Raw genomic sequence first — 25,373 nt, forward strand, 5'->3', positions numbered from 1 at the left:
GAACAAGCCAGATTTCCCAGCTCATTGTCTGTAATTTGTGTCTTTAAAATACTTACATATACACTTTAATATGCAATGGATTATCTAAATTAACTTCATCCACTTCTTTTTAAATGCAAATTTTTAGGTAGATATTTCCTGAATGATAGTGGTATTTTTTTTTTGTAGTTTTTTGATGTTTATTATAATGAAATGACTTAGTCAAAATAAAAGACCTTGGCAAAAGACTGGAGATGGGGGCAGATAGGATGATAGGATTCAAGAATGACATCTAGATTGTGAGATTGAGGGACTGAGAGGATGGTGGTGACTGATAGTAATAGAGAAAGTAGGGAGAGGTAGGGAAAGGGAATGAATTCAGTTTTGGACATGTTAATTTTAAAATGTTAACTGGACATCTAATTTGAGATGTCTGAAGGAAATTGGAGATGTGAGTTGATTGGAAGTCAGCAGTGAAGTTAAGACCGAATAGGTAGATTTGGGAAACATTAGCATAGAGACAGTAATTAAACCCACAGGTCACTGGATTTAATGAGATCACTCAGAGAAGTAATATGAGGGAAAAGAGAGGAGAGACCTAGAGAGAATCCTGAAGGACACATAAGAGGGTACATACCAGCAGAGGAGATAAGAGGAAATGCAATCAGGAGTGGAAGGGTTTACCTTGGTGTGGCAAAAATGTCACTTTTTTTAAAATCAGAGAATGGAGCAAAGAACAGAATGAAGAATAATGAAGAATGGTTTTTGAGGTGTGAAGGAGTGTTAAGTGGGGGAAGTAGTTAACACCAAATGGCTTCAATTTATTAGGTAAAGTAGGTGAACCTTTTGCTGAAGGAGAGGTGGGTGGTGGTAGTGGTATAGACTTGTACAATTTTTGTTTCCTCCAGCAGAATGTAAACTCCTTGAAGGCTGGAATGTTTTGTTTGTAAATCCGGTGCACACCCTATATGCATAATAAATGTTTAGTGAATTGAACTTGGAGGTTCAGAATAATTACTCAGAAGAGTATAGTCAAAGACAAATGAAAAGGATGAATTACCTTAAGGCACCAGAGTTTACAAAACGAAATTAGCCCATAAAAGGTAAAGTATCTTTGCTTTAAGCTGGAGAGTCTTCTAATAGGTATTCTAGACATCACCTAAAAACTAATGTAAATTTTGTCTGCTTTTTTTCCTCTCTATATCAAATGTGAATCTTCCCATTGTGTCAGTGGTTATTGGATGGTGCCTAACATCCTGGAGGGGGATGATTCACATGTGGAAGTTTTTAGCATAACTGATGAACTGCAAAGATCTTGAGTTGGAAGGGGACATGCCTTCTGGCGTAATAGGAATGTCTGTTATATAGCTCTATCCAGAATTAAGGATAGCTCCCTTGATGTACAAACTTGAAGCAGCTTTTTCATATCCCATCTTCTGATAGTGAAATTTTATATGTGTGTGTATACATACATAGATAAAAAGATCTATCTATCTATCTATCAAATTCTTTTTCAAAGCGCCATTGTAAGGATCCAGGTTTCCAACCGTCCCTGTGCCTGTGTATTTAGTGAACTTCGAGAAATTTTAATAAACATGTATATTAACAGTTATTTTTTCTTGAGACCAAACTCTGGGGCTTAATGTTTTCATTAGGACAAACTCTAGAGGTTAACACCATGTTTGTTTATTTCTTCATTAAGGCCAAACTCATGGAGGTCATCAATATATATGCCAAGAGGCCTCTAATAAAAAGAAAGTCCTCATGTATACCAGAATATTTATGGAAGCACTTTTTTATGACAACAAAGAATTAGAAACAAAATGGATACCCATCAACTGAACAATGGCTAAAAAATTGTAGCCCATGAATATAATAAAATATTACTATGTTGTAAGAAATAATTGAATATAATGATTTCGGAGACACATGGAAAGATTTGCAAGAATTCATGTGTGGGGGTGGCTAGGTGGTGCAGTGGATAGAGCACCGGCCCTGGAGTCAGGAGTACCTGGGTTCAAATCCGGCCTCAGACACTCAATAATTACCTAGTCATGTGGCCTTGGGCAAGCCACTTAACCCCATTTGCCTTGTAAAAACCTTTAAAAAAAAAGAATTCATGTGTAGTGGAGTAATCAAAGGGAAAAAAAACCCATATATACAATGACTATAATGATGTAAATTAAACAAGCATGACCTCAAAGAAATGAGGAAAAACTTCTACCCTATGACCTTTGTAAGAGAAGAAAGATCCACAAATGCAGTATACTGTATATATTTTGAAACTTTTTTAGGTACTGATAAGTTTTGCTGATTCTGTTTTCCTCTTTTTTTATTCCTTTTAAAAATATTATTTGTGGGCAGCTAGGTGGCGCAGTGGATGGAGCACCGGCCCTGGAATCAGGAGGACCTGAGTTCGAAACTAGTCTCAGACACTTAATAATTACTTAGCTTTGTGACCATGGGCAAGTCACTTATCCCCCAAAACAAAAAACAAAATAATTGTTATAAGAAGAAGAATGGGAGGAACACTAAGGGAAGTTTTGTGGATAACAAAAAATCTTTTTTTTCAAGGCAAAGTGTCTGAGGCCGGATTTGAACTCAGGTCCTCCTGACTCCAGGGCCGGTGCTCCATCCACTGCACCACCTAGCCACTCCCCCAAATCTTTTTTTTAATCATGCAAAAATCATATGGGAGAATGTAACTGAAGAAATAATTTTGTTCATTGATCTGCAACATATTAATAAAAAGGAAACCATCTTAGAGATTGCCTAGTTAAATATTCTCATTTTTACTGGAGGTAAATTGATAGGTATTAATGCCTTTTGAGGACAATAGGGGTAAAATGGCAGAGTTGGGTTTCAAAACCAGGTTCTATCCCAAGTTCAATTTGCTTTCCTATCACAGAAATTATTTTCTTTCCTTGAAAAAACTAAGTTGTAGCATTAGGATTTCCAATGCCTTTAAGCAGATTCTCAGCCCCTAATATCTGAGGAATTATCAATAAAGAATCAAATAGATCTGGTCAACTAGCCCAGATAATCAAGAACTTGTTTTCTTTTTACAGATTTTATTCTGCTGTTCAATATTGTATTTAACGGTATACTGAATTTTTTCTCTTCATTCTGTAACTCTCATTGAATACAGTATTTTAAAATGAAACAATCTGGATTTTAAAATTAATCTGTACAGATATTGTCTAATTTGGTAATCCATTATGTCAGCATTCTTAATATGTCTTTGTTCTTTCCCCAAAGCACACTTTCTTCCATACTCTTCCCTAAGGCATAATAGATCTCTGTAAACAACTACTATTGTGAAATAGTTATAAAGATTAGGGTTTTCCCTTCTCCCCCCCCCCCCCCCCTTTGTTAAACAGTTTGGTGCAGGGAAATAATAAGTTCTTATTTTGGTCAATATTAGGCAGGCATTTCAAATTGAAATAATAAATAGAAATTTTGGGCTACATGTAATAAATGAAAGCAGGCATCTTTAAGTCAGTTAAATTCAAATAGACATTAATCAGAAGCATTAAGTACAAAGTACCGTGCTAGATTTGAAGGACTTTTAAAATGACAAAGAAAAGCTTTCCTTTTTGGTCTTAATCCTTAAATGGCCCCAATTCTTAGGGTGCTTGCATTCTAATGAAGATATACAACATAAGAGATAGAATATATATAAGAAAATAGAAGACTATTTGATCTAAAAGAGGAAACCTCATAAGGGATGGAGATTTAAGTGGGTTAGTGAGGTTGGAGAAGTCATAAAATGTGGCTTATTTTTTTTTTTTTTAGGAGTTTGGTAGTGAAGAGAAATCCAGATAAGAGAATGAATTCTTGTTTGGTTTGGTAGGATCAAGTGAAAGTTTTTTAAGGAGGAGTGGACCACAGTGGTAGGCATTGTCAAATATCTTGGAAGAAAAGGACAAGGTTTGGACTAAGAAATATGAGCTCAACTGAGATCATGCCATTAACAAAGCTGAGATATGAACCCATGTCCTCTTACTCAAAAGTTAATACTCCTTCTGTTGTATCACACTGCCTCTTCAGCTTGTTCCTTTATTTAAAAAAAATGGAGTATATCATGCAAATTGTGTTTGAGATTGTTCATGCTAGTAGTAAGTGAATTCAATTGCTTTATTTAAAATATTTAGCCCTATAGCAATTTTTTTTGAGGGGATGTGGTTATAAAATTTATCCCATATGAGCAGTTAAGGCAAAAAAAAAGATTTTATATATGGTACTTAAAACCTGGTATCTTTTTTTTAGAAAGATTTTATTTATTTTGACTTTTACAATTTTACCCCTAATCTTGTTTCCCTCCCTCCACCCCCCACAGAAGTCAGTCTGTTAGTCTTTACATTGTTTCCATGGTATACATTGTTCTAAATTGAATGTGATAAGAGAGAAATCATATCCTTAAGGGAGAAACATAAAGTATAAGAGATAGCAAAATTACATAATAAGATAATGGGTTTTTTCCCTAAATTAAAGGTAATAGTCTTTGGTCTTTGTTCAAACTCCACAGTTTTTTCTCTGGATACAGATGGTATTCTCCATGGCAGATAGCCCAAAATTGTCCCTGATTGTTTCACTGATGGAATGAGTGAGTCCATCAAGGTTGATCATCACCCCAGTGTTGCTGTTAGGGTGTACAATAAACGTTTTTCTGGTTCTGCTTATCCAGCTCAGCATCAGTTCATGCAAATCCTTCTCATCCCTAAAACCTAGTATCTTTTGAAAACAGTAAGTCACATTTAATAAAATCCCTTGATGTATGAAAATTTAAATTATAGTTAACTACTTTTTGACAGTTGAAGGAAGCATTAGCATAAATAATTTAAACCATTTGAAAATTCATGTCCATGGTAATATATCATTCTTGGTCCTTATTCTCTTTTCCACTCTCATTTTTTTCCTCTTTTGCTCTTAGATTGTTTTTTTTTTTTTAAAGATTTTTCAAGGCAATGGGGCTAAGTGGCTTGCCCAGGGCCACACAGCTAGGTAATTATTAAGTGTCTGAGGTCAGATTTGAATGCAGGTACTCCTGACTCCAAGGCCGGTGCTCTATTTACTGCGCCCCTCTTAGATTGTTTCTGACTAGAATTTTCTGAGGTAGCAGATGCAGGAGTATCCTGGGTCATAGAACCGCTGACATTGTTGGGAAGGTTGGGAATTTGGCCCAGGGTTAGGAAAACTAGCCTGGTATCACACTCCAGAGAAGGAGATGGCTCTGGAACTCACTGAGATAATTAGCAAGTTAATTTTGTCTGGATAAATTGTAATTTATTTGCTTTTACATATATATTTTTTTCTGCATTTAGGTGGCCCTGGAAATTTTTTCACATGTCTTCTGAGAAAGCAACAATAACAGTTCGGCTCATTCGTTCCTTTGAGCACCGCAATTTCAGGTCCCTTGTTTACCATGGAGTTAATTTGGACCAGACTGTAAAAGAATTTATTGTATTCCTTAAAAAAGGTATAATTTTAAAAGTCTTTATTAGCATTTTAACAGTTAGCTCGATTTTTGCTGTAGTAATAGTTATGTTTCTTTTTTAATTGATATTTTAATTTTTTCTAACTGCATATTATGAAAATTTTTCAACATTCTGCATGCATATGCATATTTTTAAGTTACATAATTTCCTTCAACCCTCCCTTCCCATCCCCTTCCCCTTAATGGCACACTGTCAGGTGAATACTGAGCATACATATTTGTGTTTAACATGTTTACAGATTAGTCATTTTTGGTTTGAGGCATTAGGATTAAAGGAAAAGAAGGAAAACCATGAGGTAGGAAAGAAATACATAAGAGAAATTTTTAGAAATGAATGGTAGTGTTCATTCGGATTCTGAAGGGTATTTTTATTTTGTTTTGTTTTGTTTTTCTTCCTCTGGATGGGAGATAAAATTGTCCATAGCTGGTCTCCTAGGGTTGTCCTAGCTCTCTGTAATGCTGAGAAGAGCTGCATCCATCAAGGTTGGTCAACTCATAATGTTGTTGTTAATGTGTACAGTGTTTCTTGGTTCTGCTCCCTTCGAACATTCATGTTTCTTAGTATAGATTCCAATCCAAGCTAAATTGTGAGCTTTTTCAGTATGACTATTATTGATTTGTTCACAGAAGATCAAACTTCATGTTCTTTGGATCTGATGTGTGGTATAACTAAATATATGTAAAAAATATTCTAGCATTGATGGAAGTTTTTTGCTAGGGATATATATATATATATATATATATATATATATATATATATATATATATGTTAGAGATAGTTGCATTTAGACAACATGGTGACATTTTGTATAGTTTCTTCCCCCCCCACCCAAACACGTTGATGATTTGGTTTATATGCATTGCCCTTTAGAGGACCAAAATATTCCATATTCTTTATCCATGATCTTCATACTGCAGCACTATTTCCCTCATTTTTTATTTTTGGAATTAAAGGTAACTGAGGGAAGAAGGTATAATTGTTTTTGTGATGATTAAGACTTAGTGAGGTAGGAATTTCTATTTAGGTACCTTTAGTTCTCCAAGGCATTCCTTCATCTCTAGTTTCATTTTCAATTCTTTCATCTGTACATTTAGATAGATTTAGATAGGCAAGATAATCTCAAATGTCCCTTTTGGTTTTAATTTCTGACTCTTACCAGGGGACAGAATAGTTTTGACAATAAACTAAAAACCCATTGTGGTTGCTGGCTAAAGAGTTTAACTTATCCTGTTCAATTGAATTTAAATTTTATGGATTTAAACTTACTTTTCCTGAGAATATTCTTTTTTACTTTGGCAAATTGTGGATTAGCTGTGATGGAGTGTGGTGTCTACTGGAGAGAGCATGGGTTTTTAAGTTGTCAGACTCAAATGTGAAAGAATAAATGTTTCTGAACCCTCACAAGCCCTTCTTAATGTATATCAGGTCCCCGTTGACCACTAGGTTTAGAGTTAGAGGAAGATGTGATGAAGATGGAGGTTTTTTTTTGGTTTCATTTTTTGCAAGGTAATGGGATTAAGTGACTTGCCCAAGGTCACACAACTAAGTAATTATTTTCTGGTAAAATTTGAACTCAGGTCCTCCTGACTCTAGGGCCTGGTGCTCTATCCACTATATCATCTAACTGCTTCCAATGGAGGTGTGTTGTACTCCCTTCTTGTCCAATGCTTTAGAACACATTTTCCCTAAGAAATAGTGTTACTAATGATTATAATATTCCCAGGCTAGCCTAAAGAAGACATTTAACTCAAGTAGCATAATTCTAATATTCCAAATTATATTCATATATTTCTATGGTAAACTATATCTAGAGTTTCAAATAATTACCATACAATGGATTTTTGAAATACTATCTTTTGGCAATTTGGAAATCATTTTTGAAGATCAAAGGCTTTAGAACTAGAAGGGATTTAGACATCACTTTGTAGTTATCCTTCACTCTTCATTTTACTTCACAACTCCTTCCTTCCCCTTCCTCCATTTGATATTTCTAAAACATAGCTTGAATCTAATCATATCTCAAAAAGTTTCAGTGATTCCCCACTTCTTGAATCAAATATTTATTATGCTTCTGTGTGACATTAAATCTTTCACAGTTAGCCACAAACTTAAAACTCCCCTGAATTTCCCTCATATAGTCTAAGGCCCCATCATTCTTCTCCAGCCTCAATGATGTCATCTCTGACTTCTTCTCACTCCTCACATAACCCGTAACTCAGCATGCCAGGGCCTGTTGTTCTGTCCCTCACATCCTCCTCACTCAAGCAGCCACCGCCCTAGGTCAGGCCTCTCCTAACTTGTGACTGTTATTGACTCAGATCTGGCTCATTTTTCCTCCATTGAGGAAGTGTTGACGAGAGAGAACTGGACTTGGAGATAGGAAACCTTGAGGTCAGATGCAGTCTCAGGCTTACATGTAACCTCTGTTCCTCAGGCTCCTCAACTGTGAAATGGGATACTAATGACACAGCCTTCCCATAGTAGTTGTGAGGATCAAATGAGGTCATATGTGTAAAGCATTTATTTAGAACTGTACCTGGCACATTGTAAGCACTATATAAATGCTAGGTATTATTATTGTTGTTGTTACATATTCATTCTCTTTTCAGTAAACTCTTCTCCCTATCACCTCTCCCATAAATTCTTTGTTTGCTATTTAAAGCCCTTTGCAGTCTGACCCCCTTCTTGTCTCCTTACATATGCCTCTCCTGCATGTGATATTTTTGTAAGGCAGTGGGGTTAAGTGACTTGCCCAAGGTCACACAGGTAATTATAAAGTTTCTGAGGCCGAATTTAAACTCAGGTCCTCTTGACTCCAGGGCTGGTGCTCTGTCCACTCTGTCACCTAGCTGCCCTTCCTGCATGTAATTTAAAAGGCACCACTGTGTCCCTTCTTTTCAGATCAGGAGCACTATGGGTATGACTTTTTTTTTTTGGTTAGGTTTTTGCAAGGCAAATGGAGTTAAGTGGCTTGCCCAAGGCCACACAGCTAGGTAATTATTAAGTGTCTGAGGCCGAATTTGAACTCAGGTACTCCTGACTCCAGGGCCGGTGCTCTATCCACTGGGCCACCTAGCTGCCCCAGCACTATGGGTATGAACTACTGCATGTGGTTTATGTGTAATATCAGACATTTTAAATGTGCTGTTTAGTTTTGCTTACCTGTTTTTCTCTCCTTTTTCTTTTGCTTCTCTGAGAGGAGGAAATAGTAAAAAAGATATCTGCTACAATTTGTTTTTCAAATAAGAAGTTATCTTAGACTTTAAGAAGGTAGATCTTAAAGAAGAACAGAAAAAATTAGGACTGATATAGAGATGAGGTTCTCCACAATAAAACTAAACTTCATAAATGATTCCTATGAGAAAGGCATACTTTCTTGGTTGGATTTTTTTCTGGATTTTTTTCCTTAATTTTTTTTATTTTGAACTTAAATATTCTCAAAAAGCACATTTTCTTCATCTACTGTGGAACACAAAAGTAGAACTCTATATAAAATCTGCTATGCATTTGAAAAAGTTATGGTACTTTTTTTGCTAACTGCTTTACCCATTTAAAAAACCAAGTGAGAAGAAAAATATAAAAAAGAAGAAAAAATGAAGTTTTCAGAGAGATGTATAAAAATGGAAACAAGGGCATTCAATTAAAGAAGAATAGGATAATAATATTTAGAAGGCTAAAGTACAAATTGAGGTCTAAGAACAGCAAGTTTTTGAGCTGTATTTGGTAGGACAATCTACATAGAAAGATCATTGTTGCTCCATGTGTGATTTCTGTGTGGACATTGGAGAATTTGTAGACATTCTATACCTGGGACTGTTGTTTGATGGCTAGGTGGCAAAGAAGATCCTCTTTGTATAGCTGTTATTGAAGGTACTTATTGATCAGAAACTTGTACTTTTCTCTGGTCTACTTTTTTTTAAAATTTAATATTTATTATCATTTTTGTACCTTTTTTATACATTAATAAAATATTCTTGTTTAAGAGTAAACAAAATACCTCCTCCCCCCCAAAAATATAGACTCACTTGAGCGATAAAATAAAGGGGAGAGAAAAAATTAAAATTAAAAAAAATAATAGCAATAATTGTAGGTATGGCCAGGTGACGCAGTGGACGGAGCACCGGCCCTGGAGCCAGGAGCACCTAAGCCCATATCCGGCCCTGTACACCCAACAATCACCCAGCCGTGTGACATGGCAAGCCACCCCAACCCCACTGCCCTGCATAAACCAAAAAAAGAAAAAAATACCTAAAATAAAATAAAATAGTAGTATTAGTAGGGATGGCTGGGTGGCGGACAGAGCACTGGCCCTTGAGCCAGCTGCACCCGGGTGCTAATCCGGCCTCAAGACACCCAACCATCACCCTGCTATATGGCCCCAGGCAGGCCACCCAGCCTCATTTGCCCTGCACCCCCCAAAAAATAATAATAAAAAATATGCTTTAGTCTGTGTTCCAACAACACCAACTCTGTCACGGATGAATCACATTCTTTATGAGAAGTCCATCACAAAAAGTTACTTCCATATTTTTCCACCGTTGCCATTGCTGATCACAACTCCCTCCTTTTGGACTTCTCCACTACCATGTACTATATTTTCTCTCTCCTTTCACTGACTCTGCTGTAGGGTAGCTGAGTGGCAAAGCAGATAGATCCCTGGCCCTGGGGCCAAGAGGCCCTGAGCCCCCATACTACCCCTTAGGCCCAGCAGCCACCTGGCCCTATGGTCCTGGACAGGCCATCCAATCCCAGCCCCTTGCAAGAAGTAAAAAAAGAAAATGTGTTATATTTGAACTTTTTGAACACTTTTATCCATTTGACCTAAGCTGGTTTTTAGCATGCGATTTTCTTCAGCATTTTTTTGGATTTCTTTGACTAAGCTGCTGACTTCATTTTCATGTTTTTCCTCATCTCTATCATTTCTTTTCCCAGTTTTTCTTCTAACTCCCTCATTTGATTTTCAAAGACTTTTTTGAGCTCTGTCATAGCCTGAGCCCAATTTCTGTTTTTCTTGGAGTCTTTAGATGCAGGAGCTTGTGCTTCCTCATCTTCATATTGAGTGTTTTGATCCTTCTTGGGATCACAGGCAAAATATTTCTTGATGGTGTTCTTCTTGTTTCTCTGCTTGCTCATTTTCCCAGCCTAAGCTTGTTTTGGGGGTGCTTCCTTAGCTTTTGGGACACTCCCACAAGGATCTCAGTGTGTGAGGCTCTGTCCTCCCTCCTGGTCTGTGATTGACCATATGTGCCCCCCCCCCCCACCGCCATGGGGCTGAGGTGGGGGGCCCCTGCTGTTCTATGGGGGGCATAGACTGCATTCTGGATCTGAATGTGGTCAGAACCCCAGTGTCTTGTTTCAGGGGCAGAGGACAGAGCTCTGCAGTCTCTCTCTCTTCACTCCCCTCCCTAGTTTCAATGGGCTCCTGCCCTGGGGGCGGGGCCCCTGCTTACTGGCTCTGCCTGCTTCTCTTTCCTTGATCTGGGCTGCAGTGGCCATGCTGCTTGCTGTGTTCCCTGAGGGCTGGGCTTCACGTGCTAGCTCTGTTAGAAGTCCCCCGGGTTCCCCCAATTTGTGCCTGGTGCTCCCCGGGGCATAGCTCAGGACACTCCCCTCCTGCTGTGAGCCATGGCTCCCAGCACTCAGGGGCTGCCTCCAAGAGGCTGAAGTTCTTTCGCTCTGGTGGGCTGCCCCTCCGACCCCGGGGAGCAGAGCCTTTCTGCTCTTTTCCAGGTTACCTTGAGTAGGAGAACTGCCTCAATGGGTCCAGGTTACCTTGACTAGGAGAACTGCCTCAATGGGTCCCTCTGTGGGTTCTGTCTCTTGAAAATTTAGTTAGAGTCCTTAGTTTAGAAGATTTATGAGAGAGCGCCTAAGACAGGGTCCTCTCTTGTCGCCATCTTGGCTTGACCCTGGTCTGCTTTTTTCCCCTCCTTGGTGGAATTCATGTTCGAGAAGAAAGACCATGCTGTAAGGAAAGAGACCTTATGTGCTTCCCATCTGAGGCCAATATGTGGCACAGCTATGTAGGTCTCTGCTCTTTACCTCTTTGTATTTTTCTCATTTCTGAGTGAAGGAAATTGAAGTTTACAACTTTGTCAGTTTCAAAAGGTCAGGAGAGTGAGTCTCCACCAAGTCTGGGAGTAGAGTTTGTGCTGAAGATTCCAGTCTTGATGTATCCCTGAAGAGGGCCTGAGGGGGAATGATGACCTTTGGAACACAGCCTCTCAGTAGCTGAGGCAGGGACTTCTCCAGCAGCAATGCCGTGTTTGGACATAAGCTTCATGTGATCAGTGCCAGGTCAAAACTGCTTTAAGACTGAGCCCACTATCTTTAGGGACCAAAGTGATATAGGAGACAGTACCTCCAAAGAGTGTCTGGGGAAAAGTCTGTACTTCTGATGTTGCTGTATCTTTGAAGTAGAAATCCCTTTGTAAAATTGAATTGGTGTAAACTGTTCAAATGTAAACCATAAGGGAATAGGGGAAGCACACCTGGAATGGAGGCTAGAGTTTATGACATTTGAGGAGAAGCTTTAACTTCCTCAGGCATACCTATAGTTCCCTGAAGGGGAGACATAGCTTGTCTTGATGAGGTAGAGTGAGGCTTTAGAGTATGCTCACTACACTTGTTTTATTTGCCTTTTGTAAAGGGGGATTAATATTAATATTAATAACTAAAAGGAGTTCAGTACACATTAATTGGAAGTTAAAACCCAAAGATTGCTCTTAATAAGTTGAAATCCCTTGGCCTAGACTATGGCCTAGAAAATTGATGTCCTAGGGTGTTTAAATATAGTTATGTTTGTTGAAATACTTTAATCATTGAGAAATATGAAAAAAAAGATGTTTAAAGACTAGATTTTGACTGTTTTGTCCCATTCTTCTGAAAGGCAAAGAAGTTACTTTCTCAAACTTAAAGAGTAATAGACTTAGACTGATATTGAGCAAAAATCTAGAATGAATCATGATAGGAGAAGCATTGATTGCTTCTAGCCAGTGTGGGTTCACTTAGTGTGTCATGCCAGCATAACTTCATTCCCTGCTTTCCTCTTTTTGGCAAGTTGAGTAAGCTCTGTTATATTTTGAGTTCAGCAAAGCATTTCATAAAGTTTTAACCTTAGAAAGATGGAAAAATGTGATATGGAAAAATACTAGTGAATTTCATAGTTGGCTAAATTATTGTTCTTAAAGGGTTCATAACAATTTGGAGGAAAATCTCTTAGGTGGAATGTAGGAGGATTATTGCCCAAGTTCTGTTCTGTTTAACATTTTTAGTAATGAATTTATTACATATGAAAAGGGGAAGGCCATCAGTTTTAAATGTTGGGAGCTGGAAGGGATACCCAGTTTATCAGATGGCAAAATTCAGATGCATCTTGTACATAGAGACAACAGTCTAATCTATTTAATAGATACAAATTTAAGACCCTGTTTAAAAAATTTAGTTTAAAAAATTAACACTGTAAATTATAGGCTATGGAAAGATAACTAGACATAAATTTCTTTTTTAAATTAAAATTTTTGGTCACACTTTTTCATTGCATTTGTTTCTTTGAATTAAAATAAATTTTTTAAATTAAATTAATTAAAATTAAATCTTTGGTTACATTTTTAACTGTCTCTACCCACCCAGTACTAGAGAAATCTAACATGTGAAATGGATATGCATATATATATGCATAAAATGGAAATGCATATATATATGTGCATAAAACTATACATGTATATTTTTATTAATCAGTTCTTTGGAAGTAGATAGCATCTTCATGGGTCCTTTGTAGTTGTTTTGAATATTTATAGTGTTTCAGAATAGTATTGTTACTGTATACTATGTTCTCTCAGTTCTGCTAGTTTCACTTTTCATTATTTCATACCAGTTTTTCTATGTTTTTCTAAAATCAACCTAGTCATGTGTGCAGTAGTATTTCATCACAAACATATGCCACAACTTGTTCAACCATTCCCTGATTGATGGCATCCCCTTAATTTTCAGTTCTTTGCCATCCACCACAAAGAGAGCTACTGTAAATATTTTTTTTTTGTTTTTAGGTTTTTTTTTTTACAAGTCAATGGGGTAAATTATTAAGTGTTTGAGGTCGGATTTGAACTTAGGTACTCCTGACTCCAGGCTGGTGCTCTATCCAGTGCACCACCTAGCTGCCCCTATTATAAATATTTTAGAACATCTAGGTTCTTTTTCTTTTTCCCTGACCAGAAATTGCTCAATATCAGTCTAAGTCCATTACTCTTTAAGTTTGAGGAAGTAACTTCTTTGCCTTTAGAAGAATGGGACAAAACAGTCAAAATCTAGTCTTTAAACATCTTCAAGTGAATGAATCTTCCTTGCTTATGAATAGCCTTTTATGATCCTTTTGCTAAGCATCTGAGAAACTTGGGAGCTCTTGTGACTATTTTATTATCAGGCAACTAAAAAGTGATGACAATTGGGTCTTGAGGGGGGTTGCATTGCCATTTAAGGAAAATTAACCTAACTTGTATGAGGTTTGTTTTTCTTTTAGAGGGGGAATGTAAGGATATTGGTTATACTTCAGTTGAATTAATTTATAACTAACAACTGTTTTTTCATAATATATAATACTGGCAATTTCTATCTTTTGTCATGTTTGCCAAATTGCTATGATATGAAGTAAAACTTCAGAGTTAGTTTTGATTTGCATTTTTCTTATTATTAGTGATTTGGAGCAATCTTTAATATTATTAATAGTTTGCAATTCTTTGAGAATTGTTTATATCCTTTAACCATTGTGAAATGTCTTTTAATCTTATAATTTGTGATAATTATCCATCCATCTTGAAAATCAGAAGCTCATTATGAAGATGCAAAAATATTTTCCTTATCAAGTTTGGGTTTTTTAACAGTTCTAGCTGCATTGATTTTGTTCAAAAGTTTTTTTAATGACTGTTGATGATATATTTGTGAAGCATTTTTTCCTTTTAACTTTTTCTCTTGTAGATGTCCCTTTAAGGACAGGCCTCCCACCCCCATTCAAGCATTATAAATATGGTATGTGAATTTTCTTAATTCTTGAAAATCCATATTAATATATTTTGATCTTTTGTGTTGAATTGTATTCAAAATGTAGTATATAAATACCATGTTAATTTTTATAAACAGAACCAAGTGGCAAGTATATATCAACATATGTGTATCTTAGTTGAAATGTTAAAGAATTAATTTTGGATTCTAAATTTTGAGATGTTTCTGAATTGAATTCTTTATAAATATAGTGTATGGGAGGAAAAAGCTTCTTTATAAAGTTACTGGAAAAGGAAATTGTTTAAGAAGGGTTTGCTTTAATAGTTTTGAAATTCTAAATAAAATTGAAGTTGTTTAATATATAATATATATTGATATAATATAATTGGTGATTAAAAGCAAGGGAAAGAATTAGATTTCAGATCCATTTATAAACTAATATAAATAGGAAAGATTTCATCAAATGTGGGGTGCCACATTTCATAAAGTTTGAGTATTCACTTGAAGTTTATGATGCCTATAACAAATATTTCTCTTATTTGGTCAAGCCACTTGAGAATATTAATTTTTTATTGCTTTAAATCATTTTTGAGTGCCTTTTAACTTTGTTCCCATTTGGTGTAGAGCAACTTATGACCCCAAATATTTTGAAATTGCAGTTCTTTCCGAGCTTTATGCATTTTAATATCCAGAGACTAATTGTGAGGTCACAAGGAGTAGTCAAGCAAGAGGTGAAAGCAGTGAGTGGAAAATCCTTAGATTTATGTTCTTTAAGAATTAACATAATAAATATTAAATCAGAGAATGAAGTGAAAAGCATGATTAAGGTAAATATGAGACTTCTTAAATGTAGCTTTCAAGCTAAAATTGTCTGAGATACAATACTAAACCTGAATCAATTGCAGAGACCTTTTCAAATTATACTTGTCACATACAGATTCTCTTTCTCATATTTTTTAAAAGTTCAGAAATACCGTATACATAATTTTGATAAATTTTGGATAAAATAATTCATTGAAATGCCCAACTTGTCATATATCACTTACATATATGTATATCTTTATATATATATACACTTAATATTATTTTTCTTTATTCACATTCTTTCCTCTTGTGTTTTTACACTATTTAAAAAATTAGCTGGTTGGTACCTTTATATTTAGTTAGTGATGATGAAATGTGGCATTGTGACTGCTGAAAATGCCCAAATCAGATTAATGTACAGCTTCTATTCCTTTTTGCTCAGGAAGGAATCTCTCACTCTCAGTTTTCTGACATCAAGTATTATCCATGGTGGGGGGGGGGGAGCCAAGATAGCAACAGGAGAAGAGCCTCTCTTAGGTGCTCTCTCTATAGTATTTCGAAACTCATAGAATAATGGCTCTAAATTTTCAAGAGATAGAACCCACAGGGGGATCCAGTGAGGCAATTCTCCAGAACATGGTAACCTGGAAAATAGTGGAATGGCTCCACTCCACAGGGTTAGAGAGGCAGGGGTGGCAGCCAGAGTGAAGGAAATTCAGTCTCCCAGAGGCAGCCACAGGGCTCCTGGGAGCTGGGGCTCACAGCAGCGGGGGTGGTTTTCTGACCTACACCCCAGGGAGCTTGGCACAACTTGGTAGATCATTGGGGGGACCTCTGCCAGAGTGAGCTGTGAAGCCCAGCCTTCAGGGCACTCAGTGAGCAGTTGTGGCCACTGCAGCAGCCTAGATCCAGGAAAGGGAAGCAGGAGCCCTCCGGCAACTTGAGTGCTCAGCCTCCCAAAGGTAGGGGAGTGGAGAGAGACTTCTGAGATTTGTCCTCTGTACCTGGAGTAGGACTCTGGGGCTCTGACCATATTCAGATCCTAATCACAGTATAGGCCCCCCATAGAACAGCAGCCCCCCCACCTCAGTCCCATGGCAGAGGGGTGCGCTTGTGGTCATTCATAGTCCAGGAGGGAAGACAGAGCCTCACACACTGAGATCCTTGTGGGGGGGGGGTGACCCAATAATACTCAAAAGCTCAGGAAGCACCCCCAAAACCAGGCACAGACTGGGGAAATGAGTAAACAGAGAAAAAAGAGGAATACCATTGAAGTAATACATTGTCTATGATCCAAAGAAGGATCAAAATACTCCATCTGAAGATGAGGAAGTACAAGCTTCTGCATCTAAAGACTCCAAGGAAAACAGAAATTGGGCTCAGGCTATGACAAAGCTCAAAAATGATTTTGAAAATCAAGTAAGGGAGATAGAAGAAAAATTGGGAAAAGAAATGAGAGAGATGCAGAAAAAACATGAAAAAGAAGTCAGCAGCTTAGTCAAGGAGATCCAAAAACATGCTGAAGAAAATAACATGTTAAAAACCAGCATACGTCAAATGGATAAAACAGTTCAAAAAATTATTGATGAGAAGAACTCTTTAAAAAGCAGAATTGGCCAGATGGAAAAAGATAAGAAAGCTTGCTGAGGAAAACAAATCCTTCAGATGTAGAATGGAGCTAAAGGAAGCTGATGACTTTATGAAAAGTCAAGACATAATACTTCAACACCAAAAGAATGAAAAATTAGAAGAAAATGTGAAGCATCTCATTGAAAAAAAAAACTGATCTGGAAAACAGATTCGGGAAAGATAATTTCAAAATTATTGGGATACCTGAAAGTCATGATCAGGAAAAGAGCCTTGATCTCATTTTTAAAGAATTCCTTCAGGAAAATTTCCCAGATATCCTAGAAGCAGAGGGCAAATAGAAATTGAGAGAATCTACTGATCTCCCCTGGAAAGAGATCCAAAAAAAACCTCCAAAACAACCCCCAGCAATATTATAGCCAAGTTCCAGAACTCCCAAGTCAAAGAGAAAAATATTACAAGCAGCCAGAAGGACACAAATCAAATACTGTGGAGCTACAGTCAGGATCACACAGGACTTAGTGGCAACTACGTTAATGGCTCGTAGGGCTTGGAATACAATATTCCGAAAGGCAAAAGAGCTTGGAGTGCAACTGAGAATCAACTACCCAGCAAAACTGATCATCCTCTTCCAGGGGAAAAGATGGACTTTCAGTGAACCAGGGAAATTTCAGTTGTTCCTGTTGAAACAACCAGAGCTGAACAGAAAGTTTGATCTTCAAATACAGGACTCAGGTAAAGCATGGAGAGTGGAGGAGAAGGGTAAAATGAGTGACTTAATGATGATGAACTACACGTATTCCTGCATAGAAAAATGATACTGATAATACTCATGTGAAACTTCTCATTTAATAGAACAGGTAGAAGGAGCTTTTATAGATGAAGCACAGGAGAGAGCTGAATTTGAAGATATAATATATTGTAAAAGTGGAGTCAATGGATTAATGGGAAATATAATGGGAATAAGAGAAAGGAGAGGTGGAATAGGCCAAGATATTTCATATAATAAGATTTTTTTTTATTACATTGAGCTATTGCAATGATATGGAAGGGGGAAGGCGAGGGGGAATGAGGGAACCTTTGCTCTCATCAGAGGTGGCTCAGAGAGGAAGCAGCATATATATTCAATGGGGTATAGACATCTGGAGTAAGAAGGAGAGAAGGGGACAGGGGGAAAGGGAGGGATGTGAGTGATGGAGGAGAGGGTGAACCATGGGGGAGAGTGGTTAGATATAACACATTTTCTTTTTTACTTCTTGCAAGGGGCTGAGATTGGATGGCCTGTCTGGGACCACAGGACCTTACTGGGCCTTAGGGGTGGTATGTGGGCTCAGGGCCTCTTGGCCCCAGGGCTGGTGATCAGTCTGCTGCGCCACTCAGCTGCCCTACAGCACATTTAAGAAGAGGGACAGAGTGAAAGAAGAGAGAAAATATAGCATATGGTAGTAGGGAAGTATGAATGGAGGGTGTTGCAATTGGCAACAGCAACCGTAGAAAAATATGGAAGTAGCTTTTGTGATGGACTTATCCTAAAGCATGTGATCCACCTGTGACAGAGCTGGTGGTGTTGGAACACAGACTGAAGTATATTTTTTAAATTATTTTTTTATTTTTATTTTTTCTCTTTCCTTTACTTCTCATGAGGCTCTATATGTTTTGGCGGGGAGGGGGTATTATGTTTACTCTTAAAGAAGAATATTTTAGTAATGTATAAAAAAACATCATTTATACAAAAAATAAATATAATAAAAGTATTATCTATAGTGAAGTAGAGTATTACATCAGACTGAGAAATTTAGTAAATTTAGGAAGTAAATTTATTTTTTGCTAATTTAGGTTTTTGCTTAAGGACTTAATTTTCTAAGAACCAGAGGAAAGGAAATAATATACATAGATCCTGTGTATTTTGTTACTTAAAATATTAAGAAGACCTTTAAGGGGGCAGCTAGGTGGTGCAGTGGATAGAGCACCAGGCCTGGAGTCGGGGTACCTGAGTTCCAATGCAGCCTCAGACTCTTTAATAATTGCTTAGCTGTGTAACCCTGAGCAAGTCATTAATCCCATTGCCTTAAATAAATAAAACTAAAAAAAAATACATTGAAGAGTAAGAATAAGAGAAAGGAAGTACAGAACAACAAATTATAGAGATGGGAACTATTGTAATGATTTTGAAGCTATTTCTTTCTGTTATTAACTTTTTTCTTACTCCCTTTTCTTTCTCATACAAGAACCTATTGTTTAAAAATATCTGGTGAGATTTTGTATTCAAAGAGTTTTATTTTTAAGTCAGTAAATGGAGTTTTCCAGTACAGTGTTATAATCCATGGTTGATCAACTGATCAGTTCTTCTTGAAGAAAGCAATGACATTAAGGTGATGTGATGTCATGCTCTGAATTGGAATTGAGTGAGGGGTGCTTTGCTGTCACCAGCCTAACTTTCTCCTCTGAGTTATCTGGGTCCAGTGGTCAGATATGGATCAAGATGATTGGAGATAGCCCTGGATGCGAGCTAGTCAGGTCAAGTGACTTGTCCAAGATCACATAGTTAATAAATGTCAGATGTTTAGGTCAAATTTGGACTCATGTCCTCCTGACTCCAGGACTAGTGCTCTATCCATTGCACCACCCAGCTGCCTGTGATGTTACAAATAAAATAGGACACACTAGAAAAATGATAATTATTATTTAAAGAAACACTTGCAAAATCTACAGAACATATAGATGTTTTCACAACAAACTAGAGATTACTAAACTGGGGTTTGGATTCCAAACAGCTTTTGAACTCCCCTTATCAGAGAAAGCTTGCCAGTTTTTCCAAGATGCCACAAATAGAAGAAACAATAAACTTGTGTACCTATGGTTCAGTCTTTTTCCTTGGTGGAGGGATAGATAAATAGAAATCGCAGATAACTGTAAATATTTACCCCAATTTTGACATATTGCCACTGTAAGCCTGTGCAAATCAATTCATATCTCAGTACTCCAAGCGGCTTTATTACTATACACTGCAGAACAGTTGCTGGTCTCCCTTGGTCAGGGGAGTTTTCTATAGTAAGAAAGTCATAGACTAAAACTACAGTTTTTTATTTTAAAACACATTTTATGATGTTTTTTATCAATAGCTCTCTCCAAGGTCATTAACTGCTGTGTTGATAAATTCAAGTTTTCCCTCCATCTTTATCTGTGGGACCTTTTGGTAGCATTGGGCATTGTTGACCTCCCCTTTCTTCTTGATATCTTCTCTTGCATCTGTCACATTGTCTTCTAAGCCTTCCTCCTGCCTCTTTATACTCTTTTTTTTCCATTTCTGGCTTTACATTTTTTTTATTAAAAAAATTCTTTTTAAATTATTAAATTAATCATTAGTAAGCAGACATTTCAATATAGAAAAAAGAAAAAGAGGCTTATATAAGAAATTGAATAATTGTTCTGTAGTTTTTTTAAAAAATATATTAAATTTAACAAAGTATTAATAATGTCCTATTTGTATCTATATCTTCTGTATTTTTTGTTTTCTCTTCTTTGAAATATATATATATATATATATACACATATATATATATATATATATTATTGAGGATCCTGTGTATGTGTGTGTATCTGTCACTATTTACTTTATATGCTATCCTGACCTTTGTCCTTGAATAGAAACTCTCTCTTGTAATCAATATGTATGGTTCAGAAAAAGAAATCAACTTGTTGATTATTTCTGAGAATGTCTGTTTATGTATATACACATATACATCTATTGTACATGTATACACACACACTTCCCTTTTTTTAACTATATTTTACTTCATATGCTCTTCTTTTCCAGCCCAAATTTAACTATCCTTATTCTGTCATGTAGTTTCCAGTTGAGTGCTTCCACAGTGATCATTTTTCTCTTTTGTTCTTTATCTACTTACTGCCTTCCCTTCTAGCTACAGATCTGCCCAGGTTTCCGTCATCCTTAAAATCTTCACTTGACATCCCCACATGTTTTATATCTTCTGCCTTTCATAGTTAAACTCTAGGAAAAGTTATTTACATTTTGGATCATAGGAGCACAGATACAGAACTGGAAGGGAAACCATTTAGTTTGGTCTCCTTACAGATGAGGAACTGACTGGCCAAGGAATTTCAGGCTTTTGTTGCTTTCATTTTTTCTCTCATTCACTTCTCATCCAAACCCTTTCAGTCTGACTTCGAGCTTCTTCGCTTGAGAGAGCAAAAGTGACACAAGTTACCAATAATCTTTTAATTACTAAAATCATTGACTCTTTTTCAGTCCATGTCCTTTTCAACCTTCCTGAAGCTTTGGAGGTGGAGGGAAGGGAATAAGTTTTTATATAGGATCATCCCTGTGGGAAGTGCTTTCAGATATTATCTCATTGTATCCTTCCAACAACCGTTTGAATTAGGTGCTCTTATAATTACTGTTTTAAGATGAGGAAACTGAGGCATAGAGAGGTTAAGTGGCCCACCCAGTGTTAGACTTGTACCTAAGTCTTTCTGACTTAAGATTCAGTGATCTATATATGCACTATGCCACCTAGCTGCCCTGTTAATAATCCCTTCTTCTCAGGAAGAAGTACTCCAAGCTTCTCTAGGTTTTCCTGATAACTCATCCTACTTCTTCTACCATTTTTATTATTACTCTTTAATCTCTGTTTGTCCTCATTTATGATTTAATCTAAGACTTTGTCCTGGGCTCCCTTCTTTTGACTGTCTATGATCTATCACTCCTTTTGTTGGTTATCCCTTTCGAGCTTTGGTCTCTCCTGGGCTTTAGTTCTGCATCACTAGTTATCTCCTGAACAATTCAAACTGGATGTCCTGTATGATTCTCAAACTCAACATATCCTGAATGATATCCAACATCTTTTTCCCAGTTCACTCCTCCTCATCCCCTAACTGCTGTATTTCCTTTTAGGATACCACTATTTTTGCATTCTGTTTAACATACCACCATTCTTCCATTCATCCACATTCCAATTCTCAGAATAAAACTTCTCTCACTGCATATAGTCATTCAGTTGACAAGCTTTATTTGTTTTGCCTCAACAACTCTTCTCACCTTCCTCTCAGTCTTTCCATTCACATGGCTAGTACATTTGTTTAGGCCCTTATCACTTCTCACCAGGACAATAGCTGGTTGGTTGGTTGGTTCTTGTCCATTATCAATGAAGACTGAAATGACATAACTATGTTTGAGACTGATCAGACCAATACAAGCTTGGAATGCTTTACCACAGGTCAGGCACAAATAGTTCATGTGACCACCTGGGGTGGATACTCTAAGCTTAACGGATGTCATGTTTCCTTTGAGCTGCTTCAATTCTGCCTTCCAATTAGAGCACAGCTCCCTGACTGATGAGGCCACACCATGCTGGGTAGTCCTGTGCCAGTGTTTCCCTAGCTGTATAATCACTTCTAAAGTTATTCAATGAGACCTTTAGGGTATCTCAGTATTGCTTCTTCTGACCCTTCTGTGAGAACTTGCCTTGTGTGGGTTCTCCATAAAATAGTTTTTTTTGGCAAGAGTATATCTGGCATTCCAGCATTGTGTCCAGCCCAATTGTAGTTGCACTCTGTAGCAATCTTAGAATGCTAGGCAGTTTAGCTCAACAAAGGATCTCAGTGTCTGGTGTCTTCTCCTGCCAGGAGATCTTCAGAATCTTCCTAAGACAATTTAAATGGAAGCGATTCAGTTTCCTGACATGGCACTGGTAGACTGGCCAGGTTTCACAGGCATAGAGCAATGAGGTCAGCATAGTAGCTCTGTAGACCTTCAGTTTGTCAATCTAATACTTCTTCTCTCCCATACTTTTGGGAGCTAGCTCTGGCAATATGTGTGTGTCAACTTCATTGTCAATGTGTACCTCCCTAGAAAGGACACTGCCAGGGTATGTGGACTTGTCCACTGTACTCAAAGCTTCTCCGTTTGCTGTAATCGATGGTTCTACAGATGGATGGTGTGGTGCTTGCTGATGGAGCACCTGTGTTTTCTTGGTGTTAATTGGTAGACCAAAATGAACACAAACAACAGAGAAGAGATCCATACTTTGTTGCATCTCAGCTTCAGAAGCTACATTGAGTCCACAGTCATCTGCAAACAGAAGATCAGGAACCAACTCTCCCTCTTATAGCCTTTTCAAGTTGAATTTGTCTTCAGTGTGGTAGCTGACCTTGAGACCATGTTCATCCTCAGTGAAGGCATTTGATAGCATGGCTAAAAACACCATGCTAAAAGTATGGGAGCAAAGACATAACCTTATTTCACTTCCATGTTGACTAGAGCATCATTCACTATCCAGAACTTGGGCTTGCATGTTGTCATGGAACTGCATACAGTACTGATGAACTTCTCCAGGAAACCAAATTTTGATATGTTTCCATAAACCCTCATGACTGATGGTATCAGAGGCCTTGGTTAGATTTACAATGTATACTGATCCCTGTTCTATTCCTGGCATTTTTTCTTGGAGTTATCAGTTATTGGGCAGCAAACACCATTGACTGTTCATTGACCCTTTCTGAAGCCACACTGGCTCTCCGGAAGGTGACCAACTTCTAGGTGAAGGATCAACCTGTTGAGAAGGAATCTGTCAAGAATCTTACCAGCAATGACTAAAAGATAAATATCCCTATGATTGTTACAGGACAATCTATTCCCTTTACCTTTATAGAGATGGACAATCGAGGCATCTTTAAATTCTTGGATGACCTCTTCAAGGCATATAATCTGGAAAATTTCAGTCAGTTTTTGGATGAACAGGGAACCCCCAACCTTGTAGATCTCAGCTGGAAATACTCAGCACTTGGTGCTTTGCCACTTGAAAGGAACCTAACGGCATTCAAAATCACTTCTTCATTTGGAACTTCAGCTAGGGACTGATTGACTTCAACTTGAGGTAAATGGTCAATGACTTCTGCATTGATTGATGATGGTCTGTTAAGAACACTCTGAAAGTATTTAGCCCATCATGTTCCTATTGTTAACCAACAGCCTTAAGAGCATCATTAAAACATTTTGATTTGTTACTCTCTGCATAAGGACTATAGTAGTAACTTCCTAAATTGGCTTCTCCACATCCAGCCTGTCTTCTCCAATTCATCCTCCTTATTTGTTTTAAGTCTCTTCCTACAGAAGCCAGAAGTGATTTTTAAAATTCTTTCTACTTCTTTTCCTTAGCTCACTGTGTAACAATCAATAAACATTTATCAATCACCTCCATGCTAGGAATACAGAAAAAGGGCAAAAGAGTCCCTGCCCTCAAAGAACTCACAATCTGAAGAGGGGAGACAGTGTGTCAACAAATAAAAGCAGATATAGGATTAATAGAAAATAATAAATAGAAGTTTTGGAAAACCTTCTTGCAAGATGGGAGACCAGAGAAGCCAGGAGGAAGAGATGATGAAGAGTATTCCAGGTGTGGGGATCAGACAGAGAGAATCTTGTTTATGGAACAGCCAGGAGGCTGGTTTCACTGGATCAAAGGTTATGTGGCAGGTAGTTATATATATGAGAAGGCTGGAAAGGAATGGTTTGGGGTAGATTATGAAAGGCTCTGCATGCCAAACAGAGCACTGTCCATAATCCTGGAGGTAATTGGGAGTAACTAGAGTTTATTAAGTGGGGGCTGACATAGTTGGACCTATGCTTTAGGAAAATCACTTTGGTAGCTGAATAAGGCTGAATGAAGGATGGACTTGAGTAGAGACAGTTGAGGCAGGCACACTCACCAGCAGATATACTCTAGGTGTGAGGTGATAAGAACCTGCAGTAAAGTGATGGCAGTATCAGAGGCAAACATCAGAGATTCAAGAGATATTGCAAAGGTGAAATCAACAGGTGTTGACAACAAGTTGGATTTGGGGGGGTGAGAGATGGTGAGGAATCAAGAATACACTTAGGTTCCAACTCTGAGGGTTGGAAAGAAGATTTTACCCTTTTCAGTAATAAGACAGGGGGAGAAAGATTTAATGAGAAAACTTATGAGTTCTGTCTTGGACATGTTAATTTTAAGATGTCTACAGGATATCCAGTTCAAGATTTTGGAGTTGGAAGATTGGAGGTCAGCGGAGAGGTTTGGACCAAATTTTATTTGAGATTTGAGTATCATCAGCACATAGATAGCTAATGAGACTATTAAGTGAAATGGTATAAAGAAAGAAGAGAAGTGGGATGTCAGTGGTTAGGAAATCTTAGGAAATCTTTGAAAATCTTAGGAATTCTATTCAATGTAATGACCGGACATGATTCTAGAGGACTAATGATGAAATATGCTACTAATCTCCTAATAGAGAGATGAAAGACCCAGTATGGAGAATGAATTTTGCATATGCATAGATGAATATATATTTTTATATATGTATTTGGAAGTAGCCAATGTGGATATTTGTTTTGCTTGACTATATGTATCCTTGAAGTAACAGGAGCTTTGTTTTTCTTATTTTCCATTCCTTGGTATGGGAGCTAATTTTAAAAAATAAAATTAATATCTATTTTCTTAATTTTTTTAT

The 25,373-nt window shown here is 37.3% G+C and overlaps 1 protein-coding gene across 7 annotated transcripts in view; it reads left to right on the top strand.

Annotated features, from left to right (window-relative positions):
• C1H2orf76 (chromosome 1 C2orf76 homolog) overlaps positions 1–25,373 on the top strand; it is a 127,378-nt gene that overhangs the window by 15,687 nt on the left and 86,318 nt on the right. For 6 of the 7 annotated variants that reach the window (XR_012474130.1, XM_074215002.1, XM_074215005.1 and 3 more), the window contains exons 2-3: positions 5,304–5,458; positions 14,451–14,501. Coding sequence is in view for 6 of the 7 variants with exons in the window: in XM_074215002.1 (XP_074071103.1) it covers positions 5,304–5,458; positions 14,451–14,501 (206 nt within the window). In the remaining variant the exon portion in view is untranslated. The other variant, XM_074215004.1, reaches the window with a different exon arrangement.

Source organism: Macrotis lagotis, chromosome 1, assembly GCF_037893015.1.
Source record: "Macrotis lagotis isolate mMagLag1 chromosome 1, bilby.v1.9.chrom.fasta, whole genome shotgun sequence".
Lineage (NCBI taxonomy): Eukaryota > Metazoa > Chordata > Mammalia > Peramelemorphia > Peramelidae > Macrotis > Macrotis lagotis.